Below are 21,705 nucleotides of genomic sequence, written 5' to 3'. Positions count from 1 at the left end.
ACTTATCTCAAAGGAAAACTCACCGAGGATGTATTGTTGTTTTATCAATAATTATTTTAATTTTTCTGACCTGACCTTCATAACTTAACCCTTTTAAACTTAAAGATGTATTAAACCACAGCAGAAAGAAAAAACGCTTTGCTTCCTTTCCTTTAAGGAATTTGTCTCCATCATAATCCAGGTATTTTTAGGTCCCTATGTAAATACACAGCTGTATCATTCCTGTATCATGTGTATTTGTACACCCACGTATACACACACAACTAATCAACTTCTCTTTCTGTCCTAATGCATTTTTCTCTAATGCTAATTTAATCCCATCCACTGCATGTTAACTATTAAATCAGGGAATACAATGAATGAATGGACTGTTCTGGATAAATAAGAATTCCTAAACAGCATCTCTGATTTTTAATGATGCAATATTAAGTAATATTAAGAGAATAATTCAGATTCCTATGGTGATAATATCCAAGGATGTTGTAATTTCACTATTGTCCTGCCTAGAAAGGCAGTGTTTCATCCTCAAAACAAACATCCAGCATATCTCAATCCACCTACCTCTTCCTTTTTCTCTTACTTTTCTTTTGTTTGCAAAACTAACACACTTTTTTCTTGTAAGGATTTATGAACCTGTACATCCTATAAGGCTTTGGAAGGAGACTGAACTGTAAAGCTGTTTATTGCAGGGAATAATAAGCTTTTATGTGTATTGACTAACACGAATTCCTTGTAAAAATCCAATCTAAAACAAAGATGACTTTTTTTTTTTTTAAACAAACAGAGCTGATTTCTATCCCATTTCCCCTTGTTAAATTTAGGATAAATTGTTTCAGAATGGCAATACTGATTTATTTTGCTTACCTGCTTCCCCATGGCCAGAAATAAAATATTCCAAGAAAACAATCAGCATGATGCCTTTATGCTGCATGGTTGTCAGTAAAATATTTGTCCTCAGTGAAGCAAAAAAAGACCTGCAGTAATCTACAGGTTTGGTGCTTGCATGGCTTTTCTGTATTTTCTTTCTTTCTTTCTGCTCACCTTCCTCTCAGTGTAGGGGTCAAGGCTGCTGTCTCATTCTTCTTGTTCTCCTCTGGGTCCAGAGGTGGTTTGGTTTTTTTCAGGGCTCAGATGCCTTCTGGGTGTCACCCATACATTGCTTCCAATAAATAAATAAATAACAAAGCTTTTCTGTGCCTTTACCCCTCTCCATGCAGCGGGCAGGGGACGTTCACATCCCTGACGCAGCGCCTCGGGTGCACCATCGAGGGCTGATGCGAGGCGGAGAGCTCTGCTCGGTCCGGTCCTTGGCGCTTCTTTGGATGCTATTTCGAAACTTTCATTCCTGCTCCTTGCTTTTGGTGGAGCTTCGGTTTGGCTGTGCCTGGGTTCACCCTGGCAACCTTCCCTACCTCCTCGCACCTCCCGCAGGCTGCTGCTACCCCGGGTAGCGAGGGGGTCCCGGCAGCCTGAACCCTGCTTTGTTAGGAGGTGCCCCCCAGTACCTTCTCTCCCTTTGCTCCCTGCAGCAGAGGGTCATAAGAAGAGCAGAGTTGGCTTTGCTCCCTGAGAGATGATGAGAAGCAAGTGCTTTCCTGGCTCTTCTCCCTTTTTATTTTGGTTTGTTTTATTTTATTTTATTTCCCTCCTCCCTCCGCTGTCACGGAAGCCGCTTCTCCCCCACCTCCAAGGGATTTGCTTCACACAGCGAGCGCCAGGGGAGTGGAAAACAAACCCAACGCCAGCTCGCCGGGGCTGGTGCCCGGGCAATCCCCGGCCGTCTCTGCTGCTGGACCGGCTCCTGACCGCGACGCGGGGGCTGCGGATCTCAGGGAGGGGCAGCGGGCAGGCGTGGGCAGGGGCTGCTCTCCCGGGATGGAGGTGCAATGCCCAGCGCCCAGGCGAGAGGGGGAAAGGGAGAGGGGGCTGGAGAATCCTTCCTTCCTGCTGCTACAGCAAGGCTTAGGGCGGGGGGGTCCTGCCCTCCCCAGGGCGGGTTAGTTATCTGCAAGTTTTGTCGCTGCCTCCCTTCAGCCTGTAGGACATCTCTCGGTCCTAACCGGACAGTTCTCTGGTCCTGTCTGCCTGCAGAGGGGATTATTAAAACATGTGATCTTCTTCCTGGGCTTTATATGTGCTTTTGTTTTTTTTTTTTAGGTCCGTTCCGCACCTCCTCTTGGGCCGGGCTGGTGCTGGTTGGGCTCAGTCGCGGGCGTTGTTTTTCCAGCCGCATCCTCCCCTCCAGCAGCCCGTGTGTGTCCGTGTGTTTCTGTGCGCGTCCGCGTCCGTCTGTCCCTGCAGCACCCTCTGCCAGCCCGCCCGGCACATGACACCTGCCCGAGCCCCGGGGACACGGCCCTCGCACCCCCGGGCCTGGGGAGAGAGGGTGGCCGGGTTCAGGTAAAGCTCCCGTGGTGTACAAGCGGGCACACGCACCAGCTTCATTCCATAACCACTGGCAGCAGCTGGGACAAGCCAGGCAGCGAGGGGACTTGTGGCTGCCTGGAGAAGCTGGGATGTCTGCGCTGGCAGAATCCTTGCAGTTGGACTCAGTAACTCCAACACAAAGCTCTTGGGGACTCAGAGAGACTCCAGCATGTAGTGATGAGGGGGTGAAAGTGTTCAGCCCTAGGAAACAAAAGTTAATTCAGGGTGTATGTTCCCACTTCTTCATTCTCTCTTTCCTCAGGTTTCTCATCAATATAACGCCAATAACTTCTGCTCCATCTCACAGAGGAAACAGGTCCGAGGGCAGTCCAATGCAAATGGGGTTATTCTTGTGCTCATGTGTGTGCAGGATCAGACCTTAGAGGGATTTGAAGAATGTAGGTCATACAAAGAAGAAAAAGGAAAGATTTATTTCCCTTTGGGGTGGGAATGTTTATGTAAGGCAGGGTTATTTAGCTAGGTTTTGGTGCAGAATTTTTTGACTTTACTCTTATCTTTCTTTTCTATTTTGGTATGTTTTTAATATGAAAACCAAACAGAAAACTTTGAAATATGGAGGCTTTCCCCTCTCCTTTTTGTCTTTGCCTTTTGTTTGAAAGCAGCTAAAATACTGTTTAATTACAAAACAAAATTCTCCTGCTGTAAATGACAGTATCCTTCAGAGGGTCTGAGTCTGCTGTGTGCTCATTTCCCCTGGGATGTTCTGAGTTCTTTCAACTCGAGCATCTTCAGTGGGAGCTGGGGATGTGCAGGATGTCCTAGAGCTAAAGCGGATCTGACATTAATGAGAGGCTGTCATTTAATAATTGTGCTTTGTTGTCATTGCTCGTTGATTGCTGCCTTTGTGGGGAAGTGCTGTATTTTTTTATTTGCAAGTTTTAGCCTCATTCCTAACTGAAATGCTTCTCCCAGTTAATTTCACCAGGCTTAAACTGTGGCACTTGTAATTTAATAGATGTAATAAAGGTCAAGAAGCTGCTGTGTAATTTAAACAACCACCTAAAATAGAGAGCAAAGTTCATGTTGCACTGGTAAGTGGAAAATCAAAGTTAAGTACATTCATTTACCTGTGATGCCTGAATGGCAGTACCATAAGACTTTCTAGTTGTTGATTGTAGGGTATAAAACTGACATAGAATGGAAAGCCTTCGTTTTTCCAATTATTGACTGTCTTGAGGAACCCACTACCAGTGCTAATGAGTACATTTCCGGAGTAATGCTGTGAAAATCCATTCATGCCTGTGAGCTAAGAACACAACACCTAAGGGGAAAATTTTGCTGTTATCATTGACTACTGCTATTGTCTAGAAGACAAATTGATGAGATCTGAGGAACAGCCCATACTAGAGGTGTCAAACAGAGAATGCCCATCTTAGCTGGACAATGTGTATGAACAGTGGTGTGAATAACAATTATTAACTTTAGTTAGTTCCTAAATTATAGTAATGTAAATATACGATCATTGAGGTCTCAGGTAAGGTTCATGCTCCAGTCCATGACTCTCACTGGGACACTGGGGGATTTGGATGTTTTGGAAAGGGACTGAGTTTGCTCTAGTGACAATTGACAAAGCACCCAGAGAGTAAACGGCAAAACTGTGAATCATTCATTTTGGGTGAGGAGGGAAGAGCCAATGGCATGACAAAGAGGGGGGAGGTGTGTAATCTGTACCACCTGCCCTCTATGTTTGACAGCCCTGTTTGCAAAAGCCAGAGGACAGGCTGTCCTCTTCAGGATCACCCCGGAGTGGTGGTGCATTTGAATCACTGAGCATCCTGCTTGCCTGCACCTTCCTCGTACCTCCTGTTCCTTGCACCTCTCCAGTTTGCCTTGCCTTTCTTCCTTGTACTTCCTCAGCAATGACCAGCTTGAAGGAAATCTGTCGTGGCCTTCCTCTAAACCCTTTGCCTGAAAACAAAGGTCGGAGAAAAGGAATACCCCATGCACCCGTGAGAACCCCCAATCTCACTGCTCAGGAGAAAAAGGTAACTTGAGATTTCACAGGGCTTCACTTCTTTCTTTCAGATAAATGCAGGTTGGGGCAGCAGACCTGTTTGTCTCAAAAGCTTTTCTGAGCATACACCCAGCTTTCTAGCAAATGTATTTCCTTGGTGTTATATAATTCACTGTGTAATGGGACAAAGTACTGGATTGCTCTTCTGCTTGTTTCCTTTCTTCCTCCTCCAGAGTAAGCAGGTTGATATGGAAGAGATTTTCTGCACAACAGCTTCCATGACTTTAAATGACTAAACAAGAGCCATTAGACTTCAATGCTGTCAATCCAGCATTGTCCCTTGAAGATGAAATTCTGAATGCTGTTGCAAAAGCACTGGATATGTATGGGAATGATAGCTAACCCCTCCGATACAATAAACATCACAGGTGATCAGCATCGTGGTAGCAGCTACACATCTGTATATTTGCATAAAATATCCGAAGATGATCTATTTTAACCAGTAGTCTGGGCATCCTGCAATTTAGGCAAGTTTGTAGGGAGTTAAGTTAATTATTTGTCTTTAGTTGCGTAATTATTTTCCTGTCTCTTTTTGTTTGAATAGTCTATGTACACAGTAAAGTAACCATTGCATTATTTCATGTTTGAGATTAAAAAAAATCATCAGCAGAAAATAATAGTCAATGGGTAGAGATCCTTAGGAATTTGTGTGGGAGAGAATAAGGTGGGTTCCTTAGTTTCAAAGTCTGTGCTTCATCACATGTAACATCACTTACACTGTGACATTCTGGTCAGAACACAGAAGCTCCTTCCCCACTAACAAGTTGCACACAACTTCCTTGCCTTCGTGGGAGTTCCCCACTGGCATCAGCAGTCAAATTCTTTCTAAGTTCACTTCCACAAGCAGAGGAGAGTCTAGTCAAAGGGTAGAAAGAGCAACAGCTGTGAGATATCCAACAAGGGTTCACTTCAATGACAGAAGCATTCACGGCTGAGGCATCCTGTCTGTGTCTGGGACAGCTCAGACACGTGAAGTGTGGCTACTCGGTGTGCAGAGAGGGCTGTGGTGATGGCTGTTAAGATAAAGGAGTGGGGAGCGATCCTCACTGCATGTCAGAATGTTGCCAATCATCTCTGTTTTATTCCTTGCTAAATCACTTTTCCCCAGAAGTCTGCTATAGCAGGAAGGAGTCCGTGTTGCAGGAGAGGAGAAAGCATCTCTCAAAAGGATGCCAAACCTTACTCTTTATCCAGGGAAAGTTCTCACTTCCTATATAGAAACTGGAATACTTTCTTGCCTCCTTTAAATTTTAGAGAAAGATGGCAGTAGACTGATTTTCTGCCTCCAGTGTACTGTGTAATATCCTTCTCTCATTGTTCCATCTTGCCTCCTATGTGTGATAAGAGGTCATGCTAGTTGGACTTTTATTAGACTGTTAAAGGTTTTAAAGCTTCCTTTCTGATTTATTTTACAGTTAATCCTCTGCCTTAAACTCTCAGTAGAATTAGAGGCTCAGCTGGTATTTTTTTCATACCTGAAAAGTCAAACCTTTTTTTTTTAAGAGGTGTTCCATGCTTAGAAAAGCATGTAGACAGAAAGATTGTCTGTCTACAAGGGTCTTTTTTAGTCTTGATACCGGCTTCCAGATTTTGTTGACAGTGTGTAATGCTGAGCATATTGCAAGACTTGTCTTTATCTATGACACTGTGTTCATTTTCTAATTTAAATATTCAGAGGAAGCTTTGACAGAAGTGAAGTTAATAATGCTCTGCTGATTTCCTTGGGATTTGTCCCTCTCTTCATATGCCTTCATTCCAGTTTTAGTCCTTGTTACAATAATAAACTTTACCACTGCCAATGTTTTATTTTCTTGGGCCTCCTCTTGTGGTTATAATAGAAATCCTGTAAGTGAGACTTATAAAGAACTGTGTGTTTTGGGACTTGCTGAAGAAGTATCTAATTCTTCCTATCATACCAACTTTAATCTTCTTGGGTAAATCAAGCCATATCTCAGAACTGATTCTGATTATATGTTTCCTGAGTTCTCTTCCTTCAGCATTCTTTGCCTGAGGCCTGAAACAGCCACATCCTCTCTCTTTCCCTCCCTCCACAGCTCAGGAAACCCTAGCTTTCTGTTTCTCAGCATCTGTATCATAATGTAAATATGCTACAAAGAAACTACTCTTAAAACCTATGTGTGGTGTGTCCTTTGCAGAACAAGGATGTTGCATGCTCATTACTCACTGACATTCCAATAAAGCTGGAGCAACTTGGGAAGAATGTTCTCAGTGTTGCTCAGGATTAGAAAAATGGTCAGCAATTCCCTTATGGATCTTCAAGACATGTTACAGTCTCCAACAACCCAGCAGGGTCATCTGTCACCTGATTGCAGCATCACTTGTGTTTCTGTGGTGGAGCACTAATGGGCCTTGATGACCTTGATGAGCCTCTCCTGAGGTCTCCACCCACACCCTCTGCTCATAGGCTTAGGGGCTCCGTTTAAGCTCAGGCCTGGGTCTTTAGTCTTGGCTGTGCTGGAGGTGGCTCTGGCTCCGTTTCAGGGTGTCCCTGTGCCCAGCCAGGGACCTCACTGCTCTAGTCTCCAACCTGTGGGCTGACTCACCATTATGAACCTCTTTGGTGATCTCTGGTAACCGTCACCAGACCTGGTCCTGACTTGCACTCCTAGCTTGGCCTTGGAGCTGCATGTGACCCTGTTCTTGCCTGATGACCTGGACTCCTGATGGAACCTGACTGCCATTCCTGGGCTGCCCTGCTCACCTCCCTCAGGTAGTACGAGGCTGGACCCTGGCTGGGGAGGTAGGTGCCTGTCCCGCTGGCTGTGTTGGCTCTTCTTGGCTCCCTATCCCTTAGGGATGCTTGGTAACATCTTAATATGATGAACTGAAAGCTGGAGCCTGGAAGGTCACTAGCACCTGGAGTTGTTCTTCAGTTTTCTGATGAAGAAGCAGGATGTTTGACCTCTATGATTCCTTTACACATCCAGAAATGAGGCCAGGTTAAAAAGTTTATTTGTGATTTGGAAAGGTCAGCATACTAGCTCCTGTTTTGGAACATCTGGATGATAAAGAACTTGGTTAAACTTTCACAGCTTGTAGGGCATTTACAACAATGGGCAATCAGGAATCTCCATGCTTACTTTCTTGCTGAGCTGATTGAAACTGGGACACATTAGGAAGAGAAATAAGCGAAACAATCTTGCTTTCTCTCTAGAGGATAGTGCCATCTAAGATTCTGGGCCTGGATGTCATCAGGCAGATGAGAGGTAGGAGGGGAACACCATCTCCACTGGAAAAGCAGCTAAGAAGGAAACTGTTGCAGAGTTAAGCTCATCACTTCCTCTCCTTGTGCTTCCCTTTCCCTCAGTAAGCAGGGAGACTGCAAACCCTAATGTTTGAGTATCTCAAGAGTCTTAAATTGGAAGTTCTGATGATCTTTTTAGAAAATGGGAATGAATGACATTCCTTCTGAAGAGGCACTGGCTCTTCAAGAAACACCAATTAACAAAGAGTCTGGTTTACCTGATTTCTCAGGAGAATCCCTCCAACAAAGATATTTACAGCTGATCGATTGAAGCAGGATTTCATGGGTTGTTTTGACTATACTTTGTTGACACTGAGAGGTCTAAATATTGATTAAATAGCAGCGGAATCATGTTTTACTATATAAATGCCAGGGAATAAAAAAAGACACCCTAATAGTGACTAGAGCTTAAATGCAAGAACCAAATGGTAGCTCCAGCTGGCAGATCTAAGAGGAAAACTTTGCATCTGGTGCTTACATTGCACTGAGCTGATTTAAATCAGTAACTTGGCAAATTCAGAGCAGGTTTTTTTTTAAACTGCCTATCAGGCTCAGGAGTATAACTGCAATTAATATTTTTTAAGACACCAATGAACTCTGGACCCCATTTTTCAGAGGTACTGAGCACATGCAGCTTTAGCTTCTGCCAGTGGAAGCTATGAACAGGAAGAACACCTAAATATAAAATGCACGATAATATGCAGAATGCAATGTGTCAGTTATAGTAAATCAGTCCTACTTGAACAGTAGAATAATGTTTTTTATGGTGCTTTAATGAAATGTATTGTCTTTCCAGAAAAGCATAATGAGCAGCCTATTTGAATTTGCTCCTTGAGTGCCTTTCTCAGGTTATTCAGTTTGACTCAGTAATGAATATGTAGAATTCTTCCCCATGCATGGCAATTGCCCTTTCATAAAGCAATCAGGCTTCATCTTTTTGAGTGCCTCAGCTCTTTTGTTGAGAGACTGTTTCAGAATCTCTTATACTTAAATTCCTCTAATTCCGAGACTATATTTTTTACAGGTAATTCACAGCTATTTATTCCTCTTCCAGTACTTTCCTGAAGCTCCTTCCTGCTTTGACATTTATCCTGCAGTAAGACAGCAATCAAATATCACCTTCATTCAGTTAAGCTTAACAAGCCATAGTCTTAGTCCTCTTTTACAAGATCTCTATTGTCTGTGCAAGGTGCCCTTCCTGCCCTTCATGTAACATTCAAGTTCATGTTTCATTAATGTTTCCATCATCAAAATTCAGGCTGCTGCTAATGTGTAACACTAATAGGACAGAGGCTCAGTCTAAGTGAATTTATTTGAAAATCATACCAGGTTTTTCTTGCTTGTATTTTTTTAGGGTGAAGAAAAACATTTGCCCATCAGTTTCATTTTAATATGAATAATGTATTGATCAAAGATTATGGGTGATCCTTGCCACACTGAAAACAAAAAAATTTTTAGATCTAGAACCCCCTGTGATGGCTGCTCACCTCTGAGACTGACTTTGGAAATCCCTGTGCATTTTGTTGTGGCGTGGATGCAGCTCGGATTTTTGTGCTTATTAATAACATGCCCTTGAAAAACCTGACTGGAGAAGAATAAAGTGAGATTAGAAGATAAAATTTGCATTTTCTCATCTGGTAAATGGGTTTCCCCCCCATGATTCTCTGTGTGGAGTTGTTCATCTAATTTGTAAGGTTTTACTGGTCTGATCCTTAGCTGGTGTAAATCAGCTGATCTGTGAAGGTGAATGCCTGCTCAGTAGCAAGTGTGCCAACAAAAGCCTCTCTTAGTCTGAAGCATTTTAGATTTATTGTTCTTTCAGGGTGCTCTAAGGTACGTGAGCCCAGTGTGCTCAAATGAAGGGGCTGGAGAGCTTTAGCCATAAGAGCCAGAGCACAGTCAGGGTGAGTGAGGAGTTCCATTACTGAGCTGAGGGCTTTACAGAGCTTTTCAGGACCGTTTACCAGGGTGGATGGCGATGATACCTGGACTGGGTAGTTGTTCTAGATGTCTGTACTACAGCCCATCCCTTCACTGCCTCCAGAAGATCCTTGATTTCATAACTGAAGAGCAAACAGCAGGTGTCACAGACAGGGGTTATCTGTGCTCTACTCAGTCCTCTCAAAAACTGAGCTGTTAGCAGACTTGGAAGGAAACCTCATCCATTTCTGTCCTTTCTACAGACATTAAAAATTGGCTTAATGATGATGTGAAATTCCATATGATTTGTGAGTCTTTTCAACTAAAAGTCATTTGGATGGTGTTGCCATTTGTCAGGGAACTTACAAGATCTTTGCATGAAACAGGCTATTTAAAGATGACAAAATCTTTGTTCTCTTTATGGTTTTAATCAAATGAAATACATAATATAGAGACATGACTTAACAGACTGTTGTAAAGATAATGATTTATTTATGGTTTCTTTCATCCAAAAGGACATACTGTACTTTACAAACCAAGGCTAATGTCTTTGAAGGCAATAAGGAGTAAAAGCCACGTAGTATCATCTGCAGAACTTAATTGAGTGCCTAGTAATCATTTTAGCTAATTTGGAAGTGATATATGTAGCATCAATAAAATAATGTAAACCACCACTCTCTGCAATACATTAGGATGCTAAATGAGTGAATCTTCAATAAAACTTAGCCCAAGAATGTCTTCATCTGGGAACATGTCACAGAAATCTGGGCTAAGATCGCTTTTGAATGGAAAGTACAGTAGGGTCTTCAGTGTCTCTAAGGAGTTTAGGGTCTCACTTTTAAGGATTTCTGAACGATGATTTCCTTGATAGTTCAGTGCCCCCTAGCACTGTGAGAGGGAATTCTTCTGTGTCTGATATGAATAGGACTGAGCACTTCCCAAATCTCCAAGGTGTCTCCATGCAGATTTAGGGGGACAAGTGGGAAGAGGATGGTTACATGCTTACTGCAATTAATCTACAAGGAAAAATGCAGGTAGAAACGCTTCAATAGGAAATTGTGAACGCAGCTCCCCTGGTGTGAGCTTGGCCTTTTGAGTTGCATTGTCCTTGTGATGGCTGTCAGGCTTCCAGCTGAGTCTGATTAAAGTTCAGGGCCACCCACTTACCTCCATTTCTCTTTTACCTTGGTTCTTCTCTTTTTTCTTTTTCCTTTGGCAGCTGGCTTTGCGCAATGCCTTGCGTTATTTCCCCCCTGAAGTGCAAAAGAAGCTGGCACCGGAATTTGCTGAAGAACTCAGGCTCTATGGCCATATTTATATGTACAGATTCTTCCCAGATATTGAGATGAGGTAAGGCCTGGATGGTTCACATTGTATTTGGCTGCCATTGTTTACCACCTTTCACCTGTGGAACTGACCTTTACATAGTGGAATTCTGTGTCCTAATTTACCTCTTGTAGAATTTATGTCATAACATAATAATGAAGCTCATCATCTGATAATTCAGATGTTCTGTGTATCACAGTGGTTTCATTTCCAGGGGAAGGCTACTAGATGCTTTGGGATGCTCCATGGGACTGATAGGAAAGCAGTGTGCATCATTCTGGATAGGCTGGGGCAGGGCCAGGGCAGCCTCACTGCTGGAAAGCTCAGCACCACTCAACACAGGGAAGGGACTGAGAGAGGTTATGTGCTTGGTAATGCCAGATTTACCACACACAGAGATCTCAAAGACTCTATCCCATGGCAAGTCTTAGTTTCTAGGGGCAGAGACCTCCAATTAGAACCTTGACAGAAAACTTGCAATCGTCCTGAGCTGCTGCAAGTCACATCTCAACTGAACCAGGAGGCAAAACCAGATGAGTGAATAGAGACCTGCTGTGAGTGCCTGGTTGGGTTATCTGTGCTCTCAGAGCAGAGAAGGCTTTCTGGGCATAAAAGAAAGATAGTAAATTTTTTTTCCACTGGAACCTGTATGTGACCCTGGTTTGTAATATGCTGTGCCTGTTGGTCTTGGACCATCACTTCATTCTAGGTCTGCTGGGGCTAATATTTGTGAAGCAGAACAGTTTTAGTGAGGGCTGCCAGAGGATAGCTGCTTTTTTTAGACTGTTTGATTCGTTTTTGCATTAACAGGGGCCTGGTTAATGTCTGTACAGAAACCTGAATAAAGCAACTCTGATTTCCACGCACATCCATGTTTCTATGCAGTCAATTTTAGCTTGGGGCCAGATCCTGCAGAATTCTGCTAAGAGCAGGACAACTGGAAGACTGTCTGAAAGATATTGCAGAGCTGGACTTCAGAGGACCCTAGTACTAAACTACAGATGATGACACCTTCCAAGTAGGCTTGGATGAGACAGTCCACCAGCTTGTTTTCAGTAATTCTATCAGTGATTCTTTGATAGCTTCAAGTATTTCTTATTTGTGACCATTTCACTGAGAAACTTCTAATAGGTTATTGCAGTCTCAGGATAAGAAAATGCTTTTTGTTCTCTGTATTCTGGTAATATTTGATTTTTGTTGTGTATGTCCAGGGAGTACAGCTGCATTTAACAGCCATATTTCCATGCCAGCACACTCAGCTGATAACTGAAAGCTGGGTTTCTTATGTTCTGAACAATATTATGTGTAAATACGTCCTTTTGATGAATTGGTATCATTCCACAGAAATCCTGTTTTATCACATCAAGTTTAGAAAAGCAGAAATCACTAATAAAAAAAGCATTGCGGCAAAACTCAAAGGCTTTCTCTCTGGTTTGGCAACAAGTACAAGGCATTTGTTTCAGCATCCTGATGTAAAAAGCTAGGATACAATGAATGTGATCATGGGAAAAGCCCATTTGCTAAATCTGTAGAATATACATTCCAGATCCTGGCTCATGAGCTGAACAGCGGATGTCCGATTTTTGTTTGTAGTTGGCACTCCTTAGTTGAACCTTTTCAGTGTAACTGTCTTCCCTGCACAAAACAAGGGCCCAGCAACTGAAGATCTGTGGTCCAATAAAAGGAAGATCTCTATGGCAAATGATCCTAATCCACCTTTAGGGATTTCCAGCATCTGTAATGGTGGTGTTCCTTAGGGAAAAGGAAGGAGTAAAACTCTTCATGTGTGGTTATACTTTCTTTTGGTGTCACATCTTAGAGACCTCAGCACAATTGTACTGACCTGTGCAAACACAGCAAAGGAACAGTCCCTGCCCTGAACAGCTACAGTACAAATCTCCCAGAGTAGAAGTTTTAGGGCAATTTCATATGACAAACAGATGGTGGAGGATAACAATGAGATGATTGCAGTACATTAGTGCCAGGAAACCTGACTTGGAATATATTTGTATTTCCCATGCCTCACCTCTCAGCTTTCTAGATGAAGTGTATCCTAGTAAAAAGGCCCATATTTCTCCTAACTAGTTCAGTTTCTGAGAGCTTCTCTGAGCCTGAAGCTCAAGCCTTAGATAGTATCTTAAATTAAAAGGGTTGATGAGCCTGAAGGCAATTTCCATTGCTGCTGTTTCCCTTGGCATTGCAGGATTTAGCTGCTTGGCCTTGGCCTCTGTATTAGAGGCCAGTTCCATCAACACCCCCCCCCCAAAAAAAAAAAATCTAGTTAAAAAGCCATGAGTTCTTGGCCACCATATTTATCAATTGTGATTAGCAAATGATAAGCTGATTAAAATTTATTGGTTTTGTTTAGTTCCGATAATAGTTAAAACCTGATTTACCTGTTAAGGTACACATGTAATTCCAGATCTGCACTTTGGTTTTTTTCTTCCCCCCCCCTTCCCTCCTGAATAAAAGCCTGCAACTTAAACAAGTTTGAATATCCCTGGCATGTAGGGATATTCATCTGTGGTGTTCGTTGTGAGTTGGAGTGTTTCTTCTAAATTTCTGTGACTACCCTTTCAGAGCATACCCAATAGGAGAATATCCTTGCAAGACCAAATCAGCTGCTGCCATTATGTTGATGATCATGAACAATCTGGATCCCTCAGTGGCTCAGGTAAGGGGCAGTGAAAGGGAGCTGGATTCATAGGGCAGCAGCAAATCTGCGAGATACTTCTTGTATGTGCTGTCACATAAATACTGAAAAATCTAGATGTACAGGAGCTCAGCTCATGGTACAGTGCTTCTACAGCTTACCCTGAAAAATTAGTGCTGATGTTTCCTAATTTTGGAAGATAATACTCTTTTTTTTCTTAATTTGTCACTTTCATGATGTTACTTTCTGATTTCAAGAACCTAGAGGGTTTTGATGTAATAAGCTCTAGAAAAGATTTATTACTGAGATTACAAAAATAGCTCAGAGATGCAGTGAGAGGTTTCAGAAGAGTGCTTGCTTGATTGTTAAATTGTCTTTTTCAGTTTCCTCAGGAGCTTGTCACTTATGGAGGAAATGGGCAGGTCTTCAGCAACTGGGCACAGGTAGGACAGTGCTGGTTTTGCAGCTTGCTTAGTAAAACCAGTTTCACCCTCCCCCACGCACATTCTGCTTAAGCAGTTCGGGATAGTTCTTGGCAGTCGTTGCCTCCAAACACTCCAAAACATCCTGTTTGGATAGAGGAATGCTCGGTTAGGAACTGCATAGATGGAGAGAGCTTTATTTAGTGAGGAGAGCACAGACAGCCCAACAGAAATACTAAACATGATACCATGAACCTACCAAACTGTGTATGATGATATAAAGACCAGCCTTGTCTTTCCCTGATGCATGTGTGTGTGCCTCTGTATTTTCCACAGGTAGAGTCTAAGAAACTAGAAAGTGTATCTTATGTTTGTGTTACTTTTGCAACATTTTTCACAAGCAGTGGAATAAAAATAAGGCTTTGAATTAGGAAAGTGCAATTTTCAGTCTTTTTTTCCTAGCAAATCAGGTTAGTTGTAAATATTTGTGCTAGCTGACCAGTTCATGGTGCACTTTACTATGAACCCTGATCTTCTAAGAATAATGACAGGTGGGTAAAAGTCTCTCTAAAATCAAAGCTAGGGTGTTTTAAGTTATGGTTGTATAATCTCTGTTCTCCTGTATAAAAAAGGTCCATAAATACACTCACTTTAATCTGCAAAATGCATGTAGAAAGTATTTGCAGGAGATCTTTGGAATCAGCAGCATATTTAGAATTATGATTTTGTGGGCCAAATTTATTGTCTTAAGAAAAAAAAAAGGCTCTCTGTCTGAATGCTCTGCAGGTGTGTGGTGGCAGGAGGAACATCGAATGAACCACCATCCTGAGTGTCTGTGGGTAGGCACAGATGTGGTTACTGTGAATGCCAAACCCACATGGTGCCTCCAGCCTCTGGGTGCCCCAAGGCCATGGAGTGGGGGTAGATGGAAATCCACTTTTGAATTTTGCAATGGGCCTGTAGAAAGCTACATCACACTGTGGAGGGCAGGGTCACTCCTGAGCACTGGGAAGGTCTTAATTTCTGATTCTGTAGCTTACATAAGCAAAAGCTGACTGAAGGAGCCAGCTTCTGTCATGAAGGATCACACATGCACCTTTTTGTGGCTCTATCTGAATCTGGTCTCTTGCTTATTAAAGAATACCAGCAAAAATGATGTGCAAATGAAGTTCCTAGTTAGGGGAGAGGAAGGGATTCCTCACCATAGCATGGGACTGAGTGACTCAGGGATGCTTCCCAGTGGGGTGTTTTTCATTTGTGGTTAAAATTCATACTTCAGTTTCTCGATCTGGTAAATGGAAGTTAAATGGAAGACTTAGGCAGATTTTTGAGGCAAAACTGTTCTGACTTCTTCTGAAACAAAGGTGCCATGGCAATCCACTCCATTTCTTTATTCTGTGTATCAATTAGTAAATGCCATTTAACTATTGCCTGTTGACTATATGAGTGTTACAGCATTTCTGAGGTGAGCAGTGCCAGCAGTTTATATAGTGGCCCTTATTGACCTGACATTCCTTAGGCAGATGCTGGGCTGCAAGGTGAGGGAGAAGTGCTGCCAAAGTCAGAAATGTTCTTTTCTCTTGTTCTCATCCAAACCAGACCTATGACCTGCAGTTGTTTCACAGCAGAACAAACAAAACGTTTTTTGTTTTGCCTGCTTAGAGTAACAATCACATGAATGAATCAGTTGCCACAGAACATTTTATTCTCTTTGTAGCTTGAAAACAGCATGTTTAAAAAAAAAAGTTATCATTGCAGAATTCCTAGGGAAAAAGTTCAGTTTGGTTTATATAATCCATGCAGACTTGTGCTTTTCTTCTGGATAATTTCAAATGAGAGAACTATGTCCAGAGCTAACTTTACAAACCTGCAGACAACAGACCTTCTCTTTAAGCTCTGAAAGGCTTTCAGGCTTTTGCTTCCTTGCTACTAGTTATGCCCTTCAATGGAAAAAGATGTATTTATCTCACAGCTTCTAGTTTCATTAGAATATTTTTCCCGGATTGCTAAAGAGTTGAGAGTTCAACCTGTTCTATCCTACAACCAGAACTTGATTGTTCAGCATTTTTCATGAAACAGAACCAAAATGTAAAAAGCAACAGTAACTCTACTAACTTTTTCCTGTTCACTTTAACTTGCAGCTTGGGAAATTGAGTGAATTAGAAAGGACTGGCCTCAAATCTGTACCGTTTTTAATTCAGATCAAAGCCACAACTACAGAGCTTAAGTGCCCATGACAACTGGGTTTGTTTATTTGTCACTGATACTTTGTTTGTGTCCCTACAGAAACTCCAATTCAAGTAATTATTGAATTCCAATATTGCATGGGAAAGCTTCTCTCAGGCCTAGTTGTCACATACCAAAAGTCCTGTGGAATATAATGGGCTTTGTTGTAGACAATGATGTATGAGAGTTAAATTTATAGTCAGCTTAGGTGATCAGTGTACTTTTTGGCATTCATCAAGAGTAACTTTCGAATTATGCAGACAGAGTTGAGATGTATTTATTTGTATGCTCCTGAGTGTATCGAGGTGTTTCTTCAGTGTCCACAATGAAAGCACAAATTTTTATTTGAGAAGAAAAACCACTTCATTTATAAGTGCACATTGTAATAGCCATTTATTGAACAGAAAACAAGCATTAGAAGATGCTGAAATTCACGTTAGGATCAACAAAAAGAATAAGTATTTAATAAATTTGATAGGGAAAATTTTGTAGTGTGACTTCAGAAACATTGCCAGAAAAATGCCAGATCCAAATGTTTAACCTCAAGATAAAATGAGAATGGCTTTAAAAGTGAAGGATTTCTGGAGTTTCTACTGGACAAATTATTCTGGAACTTATTCAGGCTTTTGCTAGTCGATGATTTATGTTTCCTGCTGAGTGATGTCTCTTAAAGGACTTTATTAAAAGCCAGAATGTGTTGAGAGCTCTGGCTGTTATTCCGTATGTGAGTACACCTCGTTATGTCTATAGCTGCCTTCATTCCCAAAGTTTAGCGGCTTCACAAAAAGCCCATAAATGTAAGATGGAAGCAGACTCCTTCTTTTCCTTGCTTTTCCTTTCAGTTCTGGTTGGTAATGCACTACTTGTCAGAGATGACAGAAGAGCAAACACTAGTAATGTACAGTGGGCATCCTCTGGGACTCTTCCCCAGCCACCCCCGTGCTCCTCGTTTAATCATCACTAATGGCATGGTAGGTATTAGCATCTTGTTTTCTTTTACCTCCTCTTCAGTTTAATTTTCAAGTATTGGCTGAATTAAAATATAATTCATATTATCCACATTTACAACAACACATGGGAGAATTTGGGGTCCAAATTCTGCAGCATTTATTCCAGTTCAGTTGTACTCATCTCATATGTGCTCATCTGCAGTGATGGAGGAAACAATCCTGTCTTTATCAGACAACTTCTGTTCTTACTGAGTCTGAGCTCTACATGTTCTTGACCAAAACAGTTCAGCTAGACTCAGTTTGGAAGATTTAAAAGCTCTCAATAAGCAAAAAGATGATTATTAATCAGAGGCTCAGATATCTGGACTGCTTTGCTTGGAAGGCAAGCTGGACAAGTAAAAGTACTGGTTTATTGCCAGTCTTTTGAGCCATTCAATACCTCTCTCCCTGCAGGCTAGTTTTTGCATGGCAGTCACAGTGCCAGAAAGACTGGACTTCTCTTTTTTTTTTTTTTTAATACTAGAATGCATGAAATAAAACACCTGAATTACTTCTCCTGTTTTTCTACATGTGTGACCATAGTTTGAGAAATGTGGGCTGTCAAAAAGACCTGCTTAAATCTCTAATTTGCTTATCTGGATTCTATTTTGATTGTTTTCTTAGGTTATTCCCAACTATTCCTCCAGAGATGAATATGAGAAGATGTTTGCTTTGGGAGTAACAATGTAAGAAGATAGCTCACTATTAAAATATATCAAATACTTGACTAAAATGTAATTCAGACATCAAGCAGTAGCTGGTTAAAATTTCTAATGCAGATGGATTTCAACTGTACTGCATAAATTCCTGATGCTGCAAAGCATTAATACATACTTAAGTGGAATCACTTTGGAGTTTGAGTTATGTTCAGCCACATATATAAGGATGTAATTGAGGTCTGCCAGGAATTAATATTAGGTTTATGTGAGAGACTTGGCTGAATGGCAGCCTGAAGCCTTAATCATAAACCACTTATAGCACTGGCTAGTTCCACTTTGCAGAGATTGTTTTGCAATTTATGGAAAATATAAGTCATGAAACATTCTTTCAGGCTAGGAGAAACTTTGAAGTAGAAAATTATATTCTTTTTAAATGATTTTTACATACTTTTTTACATTTGTACAAACTACTGTTAATCTAGTTGATGAGCACAAGATTATTATACATTTGGGTACCATGGAGAGAATAAATTAAAACAGCTGGAGAGCTGTCTCCCTCCTCTGGGAATTTAATAGAAATGTGAACAAACATTTTGAGCCAACAACTTCAAATGCAACTATGTGTCCTAGAAGCACAAGTGGCACTGGAAACCAATGGCATAAATGTGCCAACGAGGTGAAAAGGAGTGTCCTTGTGTCCTACTCACTATGTTAAATTCCAAGACAACTTTACCCTCAGCTTTTGATCGATGCAGTTTTGAACTCAATTAAATCAGCTAAGCACTCTTCTGAAAACATGTTGGTGCATTGCTAACGACAAAACTTCGTTAATATGTGAATTTGAGAATAGCAGACCTTTAACAACAAATCAAAACACAGAGGGTTTTTTTGTTATACTGAAAACATGTGGAGTACAGAACTCATTCCAGCCTGAGTAAGATGAGGTCTCACAGTGTTCATTGCTGTCTCTAGGTATGGTCAGATGACTGCAGGGAGCTACTGCTACATTGGGCCTCAGGGAATAGTACATGGGACAGTGGTAAGAAACTGGGGAAAGGTCTATTTGTCAGTATGTTTTGGAGGAGGATTTCTCCCATAGTGTCTAGTGACTGGAGTGAGTTGGGTTGTGGTGAGAGGATGTTCTGGCTACTAAAGAAATTCTCATTGCCCGCTCCTTAAACAATTAGTGTTTTTTCACTTAGATACATTTTATCTAGGGCACAGACCTGAAGGGATTTGCAGTCAAGGTCTTAATTTGAACTCATATTTAGCTACAATACATGAAGTACCAATTGGCCAAACGAGTTCTACAAAAACCTTTTCTTGGCTGTTTTCCTTATCCATCCTTTGCAGCCATCCTTAACAAGTCCCTATGCCTCAAGAGCAGCATATTGGGAAGCACTGATTATTCTATTTCATGGTGAGAGAAAGAAACATAATCAGGACAGATGGTTTCATACCATCATTTTGTAACATGTTTCCTTCTTAAAAGATTAAAACTGTTCACATGTTCAGTGACTGTAGAGTTTGTCTGTTTGCAAAAGGGACAGAAAACCTTTAAATTTAAGGGACTCCAGAGAAAACATCTCCTGGTGATTGCTCTATTTGCTGTGTGCAGCTCACAGTGCTCAATGCAGGCCGTCGCTACTTGAAGGCAGAAGACCTGTCTGGGAAGGTGTTTGTGACTTCTGGTCTTGGAGGGATGAGTGGGGCTCAAGCAAAGGCTGCAGTCATTGCTGGGTGTGTGGGGATCATTGCAGAGGTGAGAACAATACTGCTTTTGTTCTATCTTCTCTCCTTCATGTGCTGAATCAGAGCCCACATTCTTCTGATCTGACATGTTCCTCAAGTAACCCTGACAAAAACTCAAGAAAGATACTCTTTTCTAAGATCTGTCTGTCCTTTTCATTGCTGAGCATTTTTCAATGCTATTCCTCTCTCTATTCATACACTCACTGGATCAGACTGCAAGGATATTATGACTGCTTCACAAATAATGCAGAATGATGCTGTTAGATGAGCTCTCAGTGCTTGAACTACCCTCATTTCATGTGTGAAAAGGTGTAACTTCTACAGGCAATTCCTGTGAGAATTCCTGCATTCTCTTATGCCAAAAATCATCTATGTTATAAAGGTATTAATTATAATATTTAACTTTGATTAATCTTTAAAGCCTCTGGCACAATTAAACTTCAAAACATAAGGGGTCAGACTGCCCACATGGTGTGCAGTAAGCCTGACTGCTCTGCTCAGCTCAGGTCTTGTTCATGGAAGGCTGGGGCTTCACCTGCTTTACAACAGTGGTGCAAAAGTGGTTTTATTGGCACGTAAGTTTTGCGTGTATTTGAGATCTCCTCAGGTACGCTCCGCAGATGAAATAAATTTATTCAATTTACTATTGAATAAATTATTAATGAATAAATTATCTTTATTCAGACTTCTGTCATCATGATCTCTCAAATGCTGGAATACAAAGGCAAGACTCCTGTGAGTGCTGTTCACAGCACTCCTTTGTCCTTTTCATCTCTACGGCTGCAGATGATTTTGTTCAGGAGACTGAATATCGCCTGGTTTTTATCTCCTGTGAGATGATCCTTGTCGGAAATGAGTCTCAGGAGCACATGTGGATAACTATATATATGTACATATTATTTGTTTAAGAAACTATTTATGCAAATGGCATTGAATTGTGCAAGAGATATCGCTTTGTCAGCCGGGGCTTACGAAGCTCTGACAGAAGGGATTAATGGTGCAAGTCTTTTACCTCTTCTGTTTGACAGGAAGCAGATTGTAGTTTTATGAAATAATTGCGTGGAGAGCTAGACTGTCTCCTTGGAGCTGCACTGGTCTCTCTGGGGTTACACTGGAGGCAACATTTGGTCATCAGCTTTATGTGATTTTTTAAAACTACCGAGATGCTGATGAAAAATGAGCATATTTTTGCAAGTGTGTTTCAAAGGAAGCTAGTTTTCTTGAGTATGCTGGCAAGTCTGTGAAGGGCTAAGAATGTCAGAGAGGGCTAAAGTAAAATATGTAGGATGTGGTAAAATTTAAATAGATCTGATCTGTGTTATGTGGGGATTTAAATGAACCCAATTCCTGTAATTCATACAGACCACTTAATATCTTTCCTCCTGCGCTGATTTAAATAACTCAAAAGAAGCTGTCCCCCACGGCACCTGACTTTATTGAATAATTCCACTGGCAGGGACACTGTTATTATCATAATCTGGGGTTTTGGAAGGATAGCTTTTATTACTGATGTGGAAAATTATGGAAGGTTTCTTATGCTAAGAATAATTGGGAAAGAAAAGGTTTCCTGGTGTTTAAGCAACTCCTGAATACAGAACCTAATTAATTAACATGTAAATACCTTCTTAATGAGAAAGAATGAAAATGATGGGAATGGAATATAGAGAAGTAAAAAATGCTTTCATGAAATAGTGGAAGTTAGTCAGGTTGTGTGTTCTCATGCACACACATCACTGTGGGGGTTTTAAATCTGTTGCTACCACAGAATATTGGCTTAAATTAATTTTGCCACTTGCTTTATGCCAATGATAGCTCATTATAAAAGTATTAATGGATGTGCAAGTTCATATGTTGGCACAGATTCCATATTAATGGTTCAAAGCCTCCACAGTTTGTCCATACACTTATATTTTTATCCGGCTGTCTCTTAGGCACATACACACTGGCATACACAGAAGCTGAGCCCAGAAGAGAGTACAGATTTGGGACTGAGCTTGTTTGGAGCTTCAAATTTCAAACGAGGGAATTAAA

At 41.3% G+C, this 21,705-nt stretch overlaps 2 protein-coding genes across 2 annotated transcripts in view; one reads left to right on the top strand and one right to left on the bottom strand.

The window, feature by feature from the left end:
* The window catches only part of LOC108500124 (netrin-4-like), a 46,105-nt gene extending 44,345 nt beyond the window's left edge, over positions 1–1,760 (bottom strand). Inside the window, exon 1 of the mRNA XM_017820668.1 lies at positions 865–1,760. Within this exon, the coding sequence (XP_017676157.1) occupies positions 865–931 (67 nt within the window). The 5' untranslated portion in view covers positions 932–1,760. The remainder of the gene's footprint in view (positions 1–864) is intronic.
* Positions 1,761–4,136: 2,376 nt separating this feature from the next.
* The window catches only part of UROC1 (urocanate hydratase 1), a 40,208-nt gene continuing 22,639 nt past the window's right edge, over positions 4,137–21,705 (top strand). Inside the window, exons 1-8 of the mRNA XM_017820629.1 lie at positions 4,137–4,433; positions 10,867–10,997; positions 13,554–13,647; positions 14,010–14,069; positions 17,117–17,245; positions 17,888–17,949; positions 18,895–18,961; positions 19,541–19,684. Coding sequence (XP_017676118.1) covers positions 4,308–4,433; positions 10,867–10,997; positions 13,554–13,647; positions 14,010–14,069; positions 17,117–17,245; positions 17,888–17,949; positions 18,895–18,961; positions 19,541–19,684 — 813 coding nt within the window. The 5' untranslated portion in view covers positions 4,137–4,307. The remainder of the gene's footprint in view (positions 4,434–10,866; positions 10,998–13,553; positions 13,648–14,009; positions 14,070–17,116; positions 17,246–17,887; positions 17,950–18,894; positions 18,962–19,540; positions 19,685–21,705) is intronic.

The sequence above is a fragment of the Lepidothrix coronata genome, unplaced genomic scaffold (assembly GCF_001604755.1).
Source record: "Lepidothrix coronata isolate B3197 unplaced genomic scaffold, Lepidothrix_coronata-1.0 Scaffold84, whole genome shotgun sequence".
Taxonomy (NCBI): domain Eukaryota; kingdom Metazoa; phylum Chordata; class Aves; order Passeriformes; family Pipridae; genus Lepidothrix; species Lepidothrix coronata.
The sequence above is the reverse complement of the archived record's forward strand: the minus strand, read 5'-3'. Positions and strand labels throughout refer to the sequence as shown.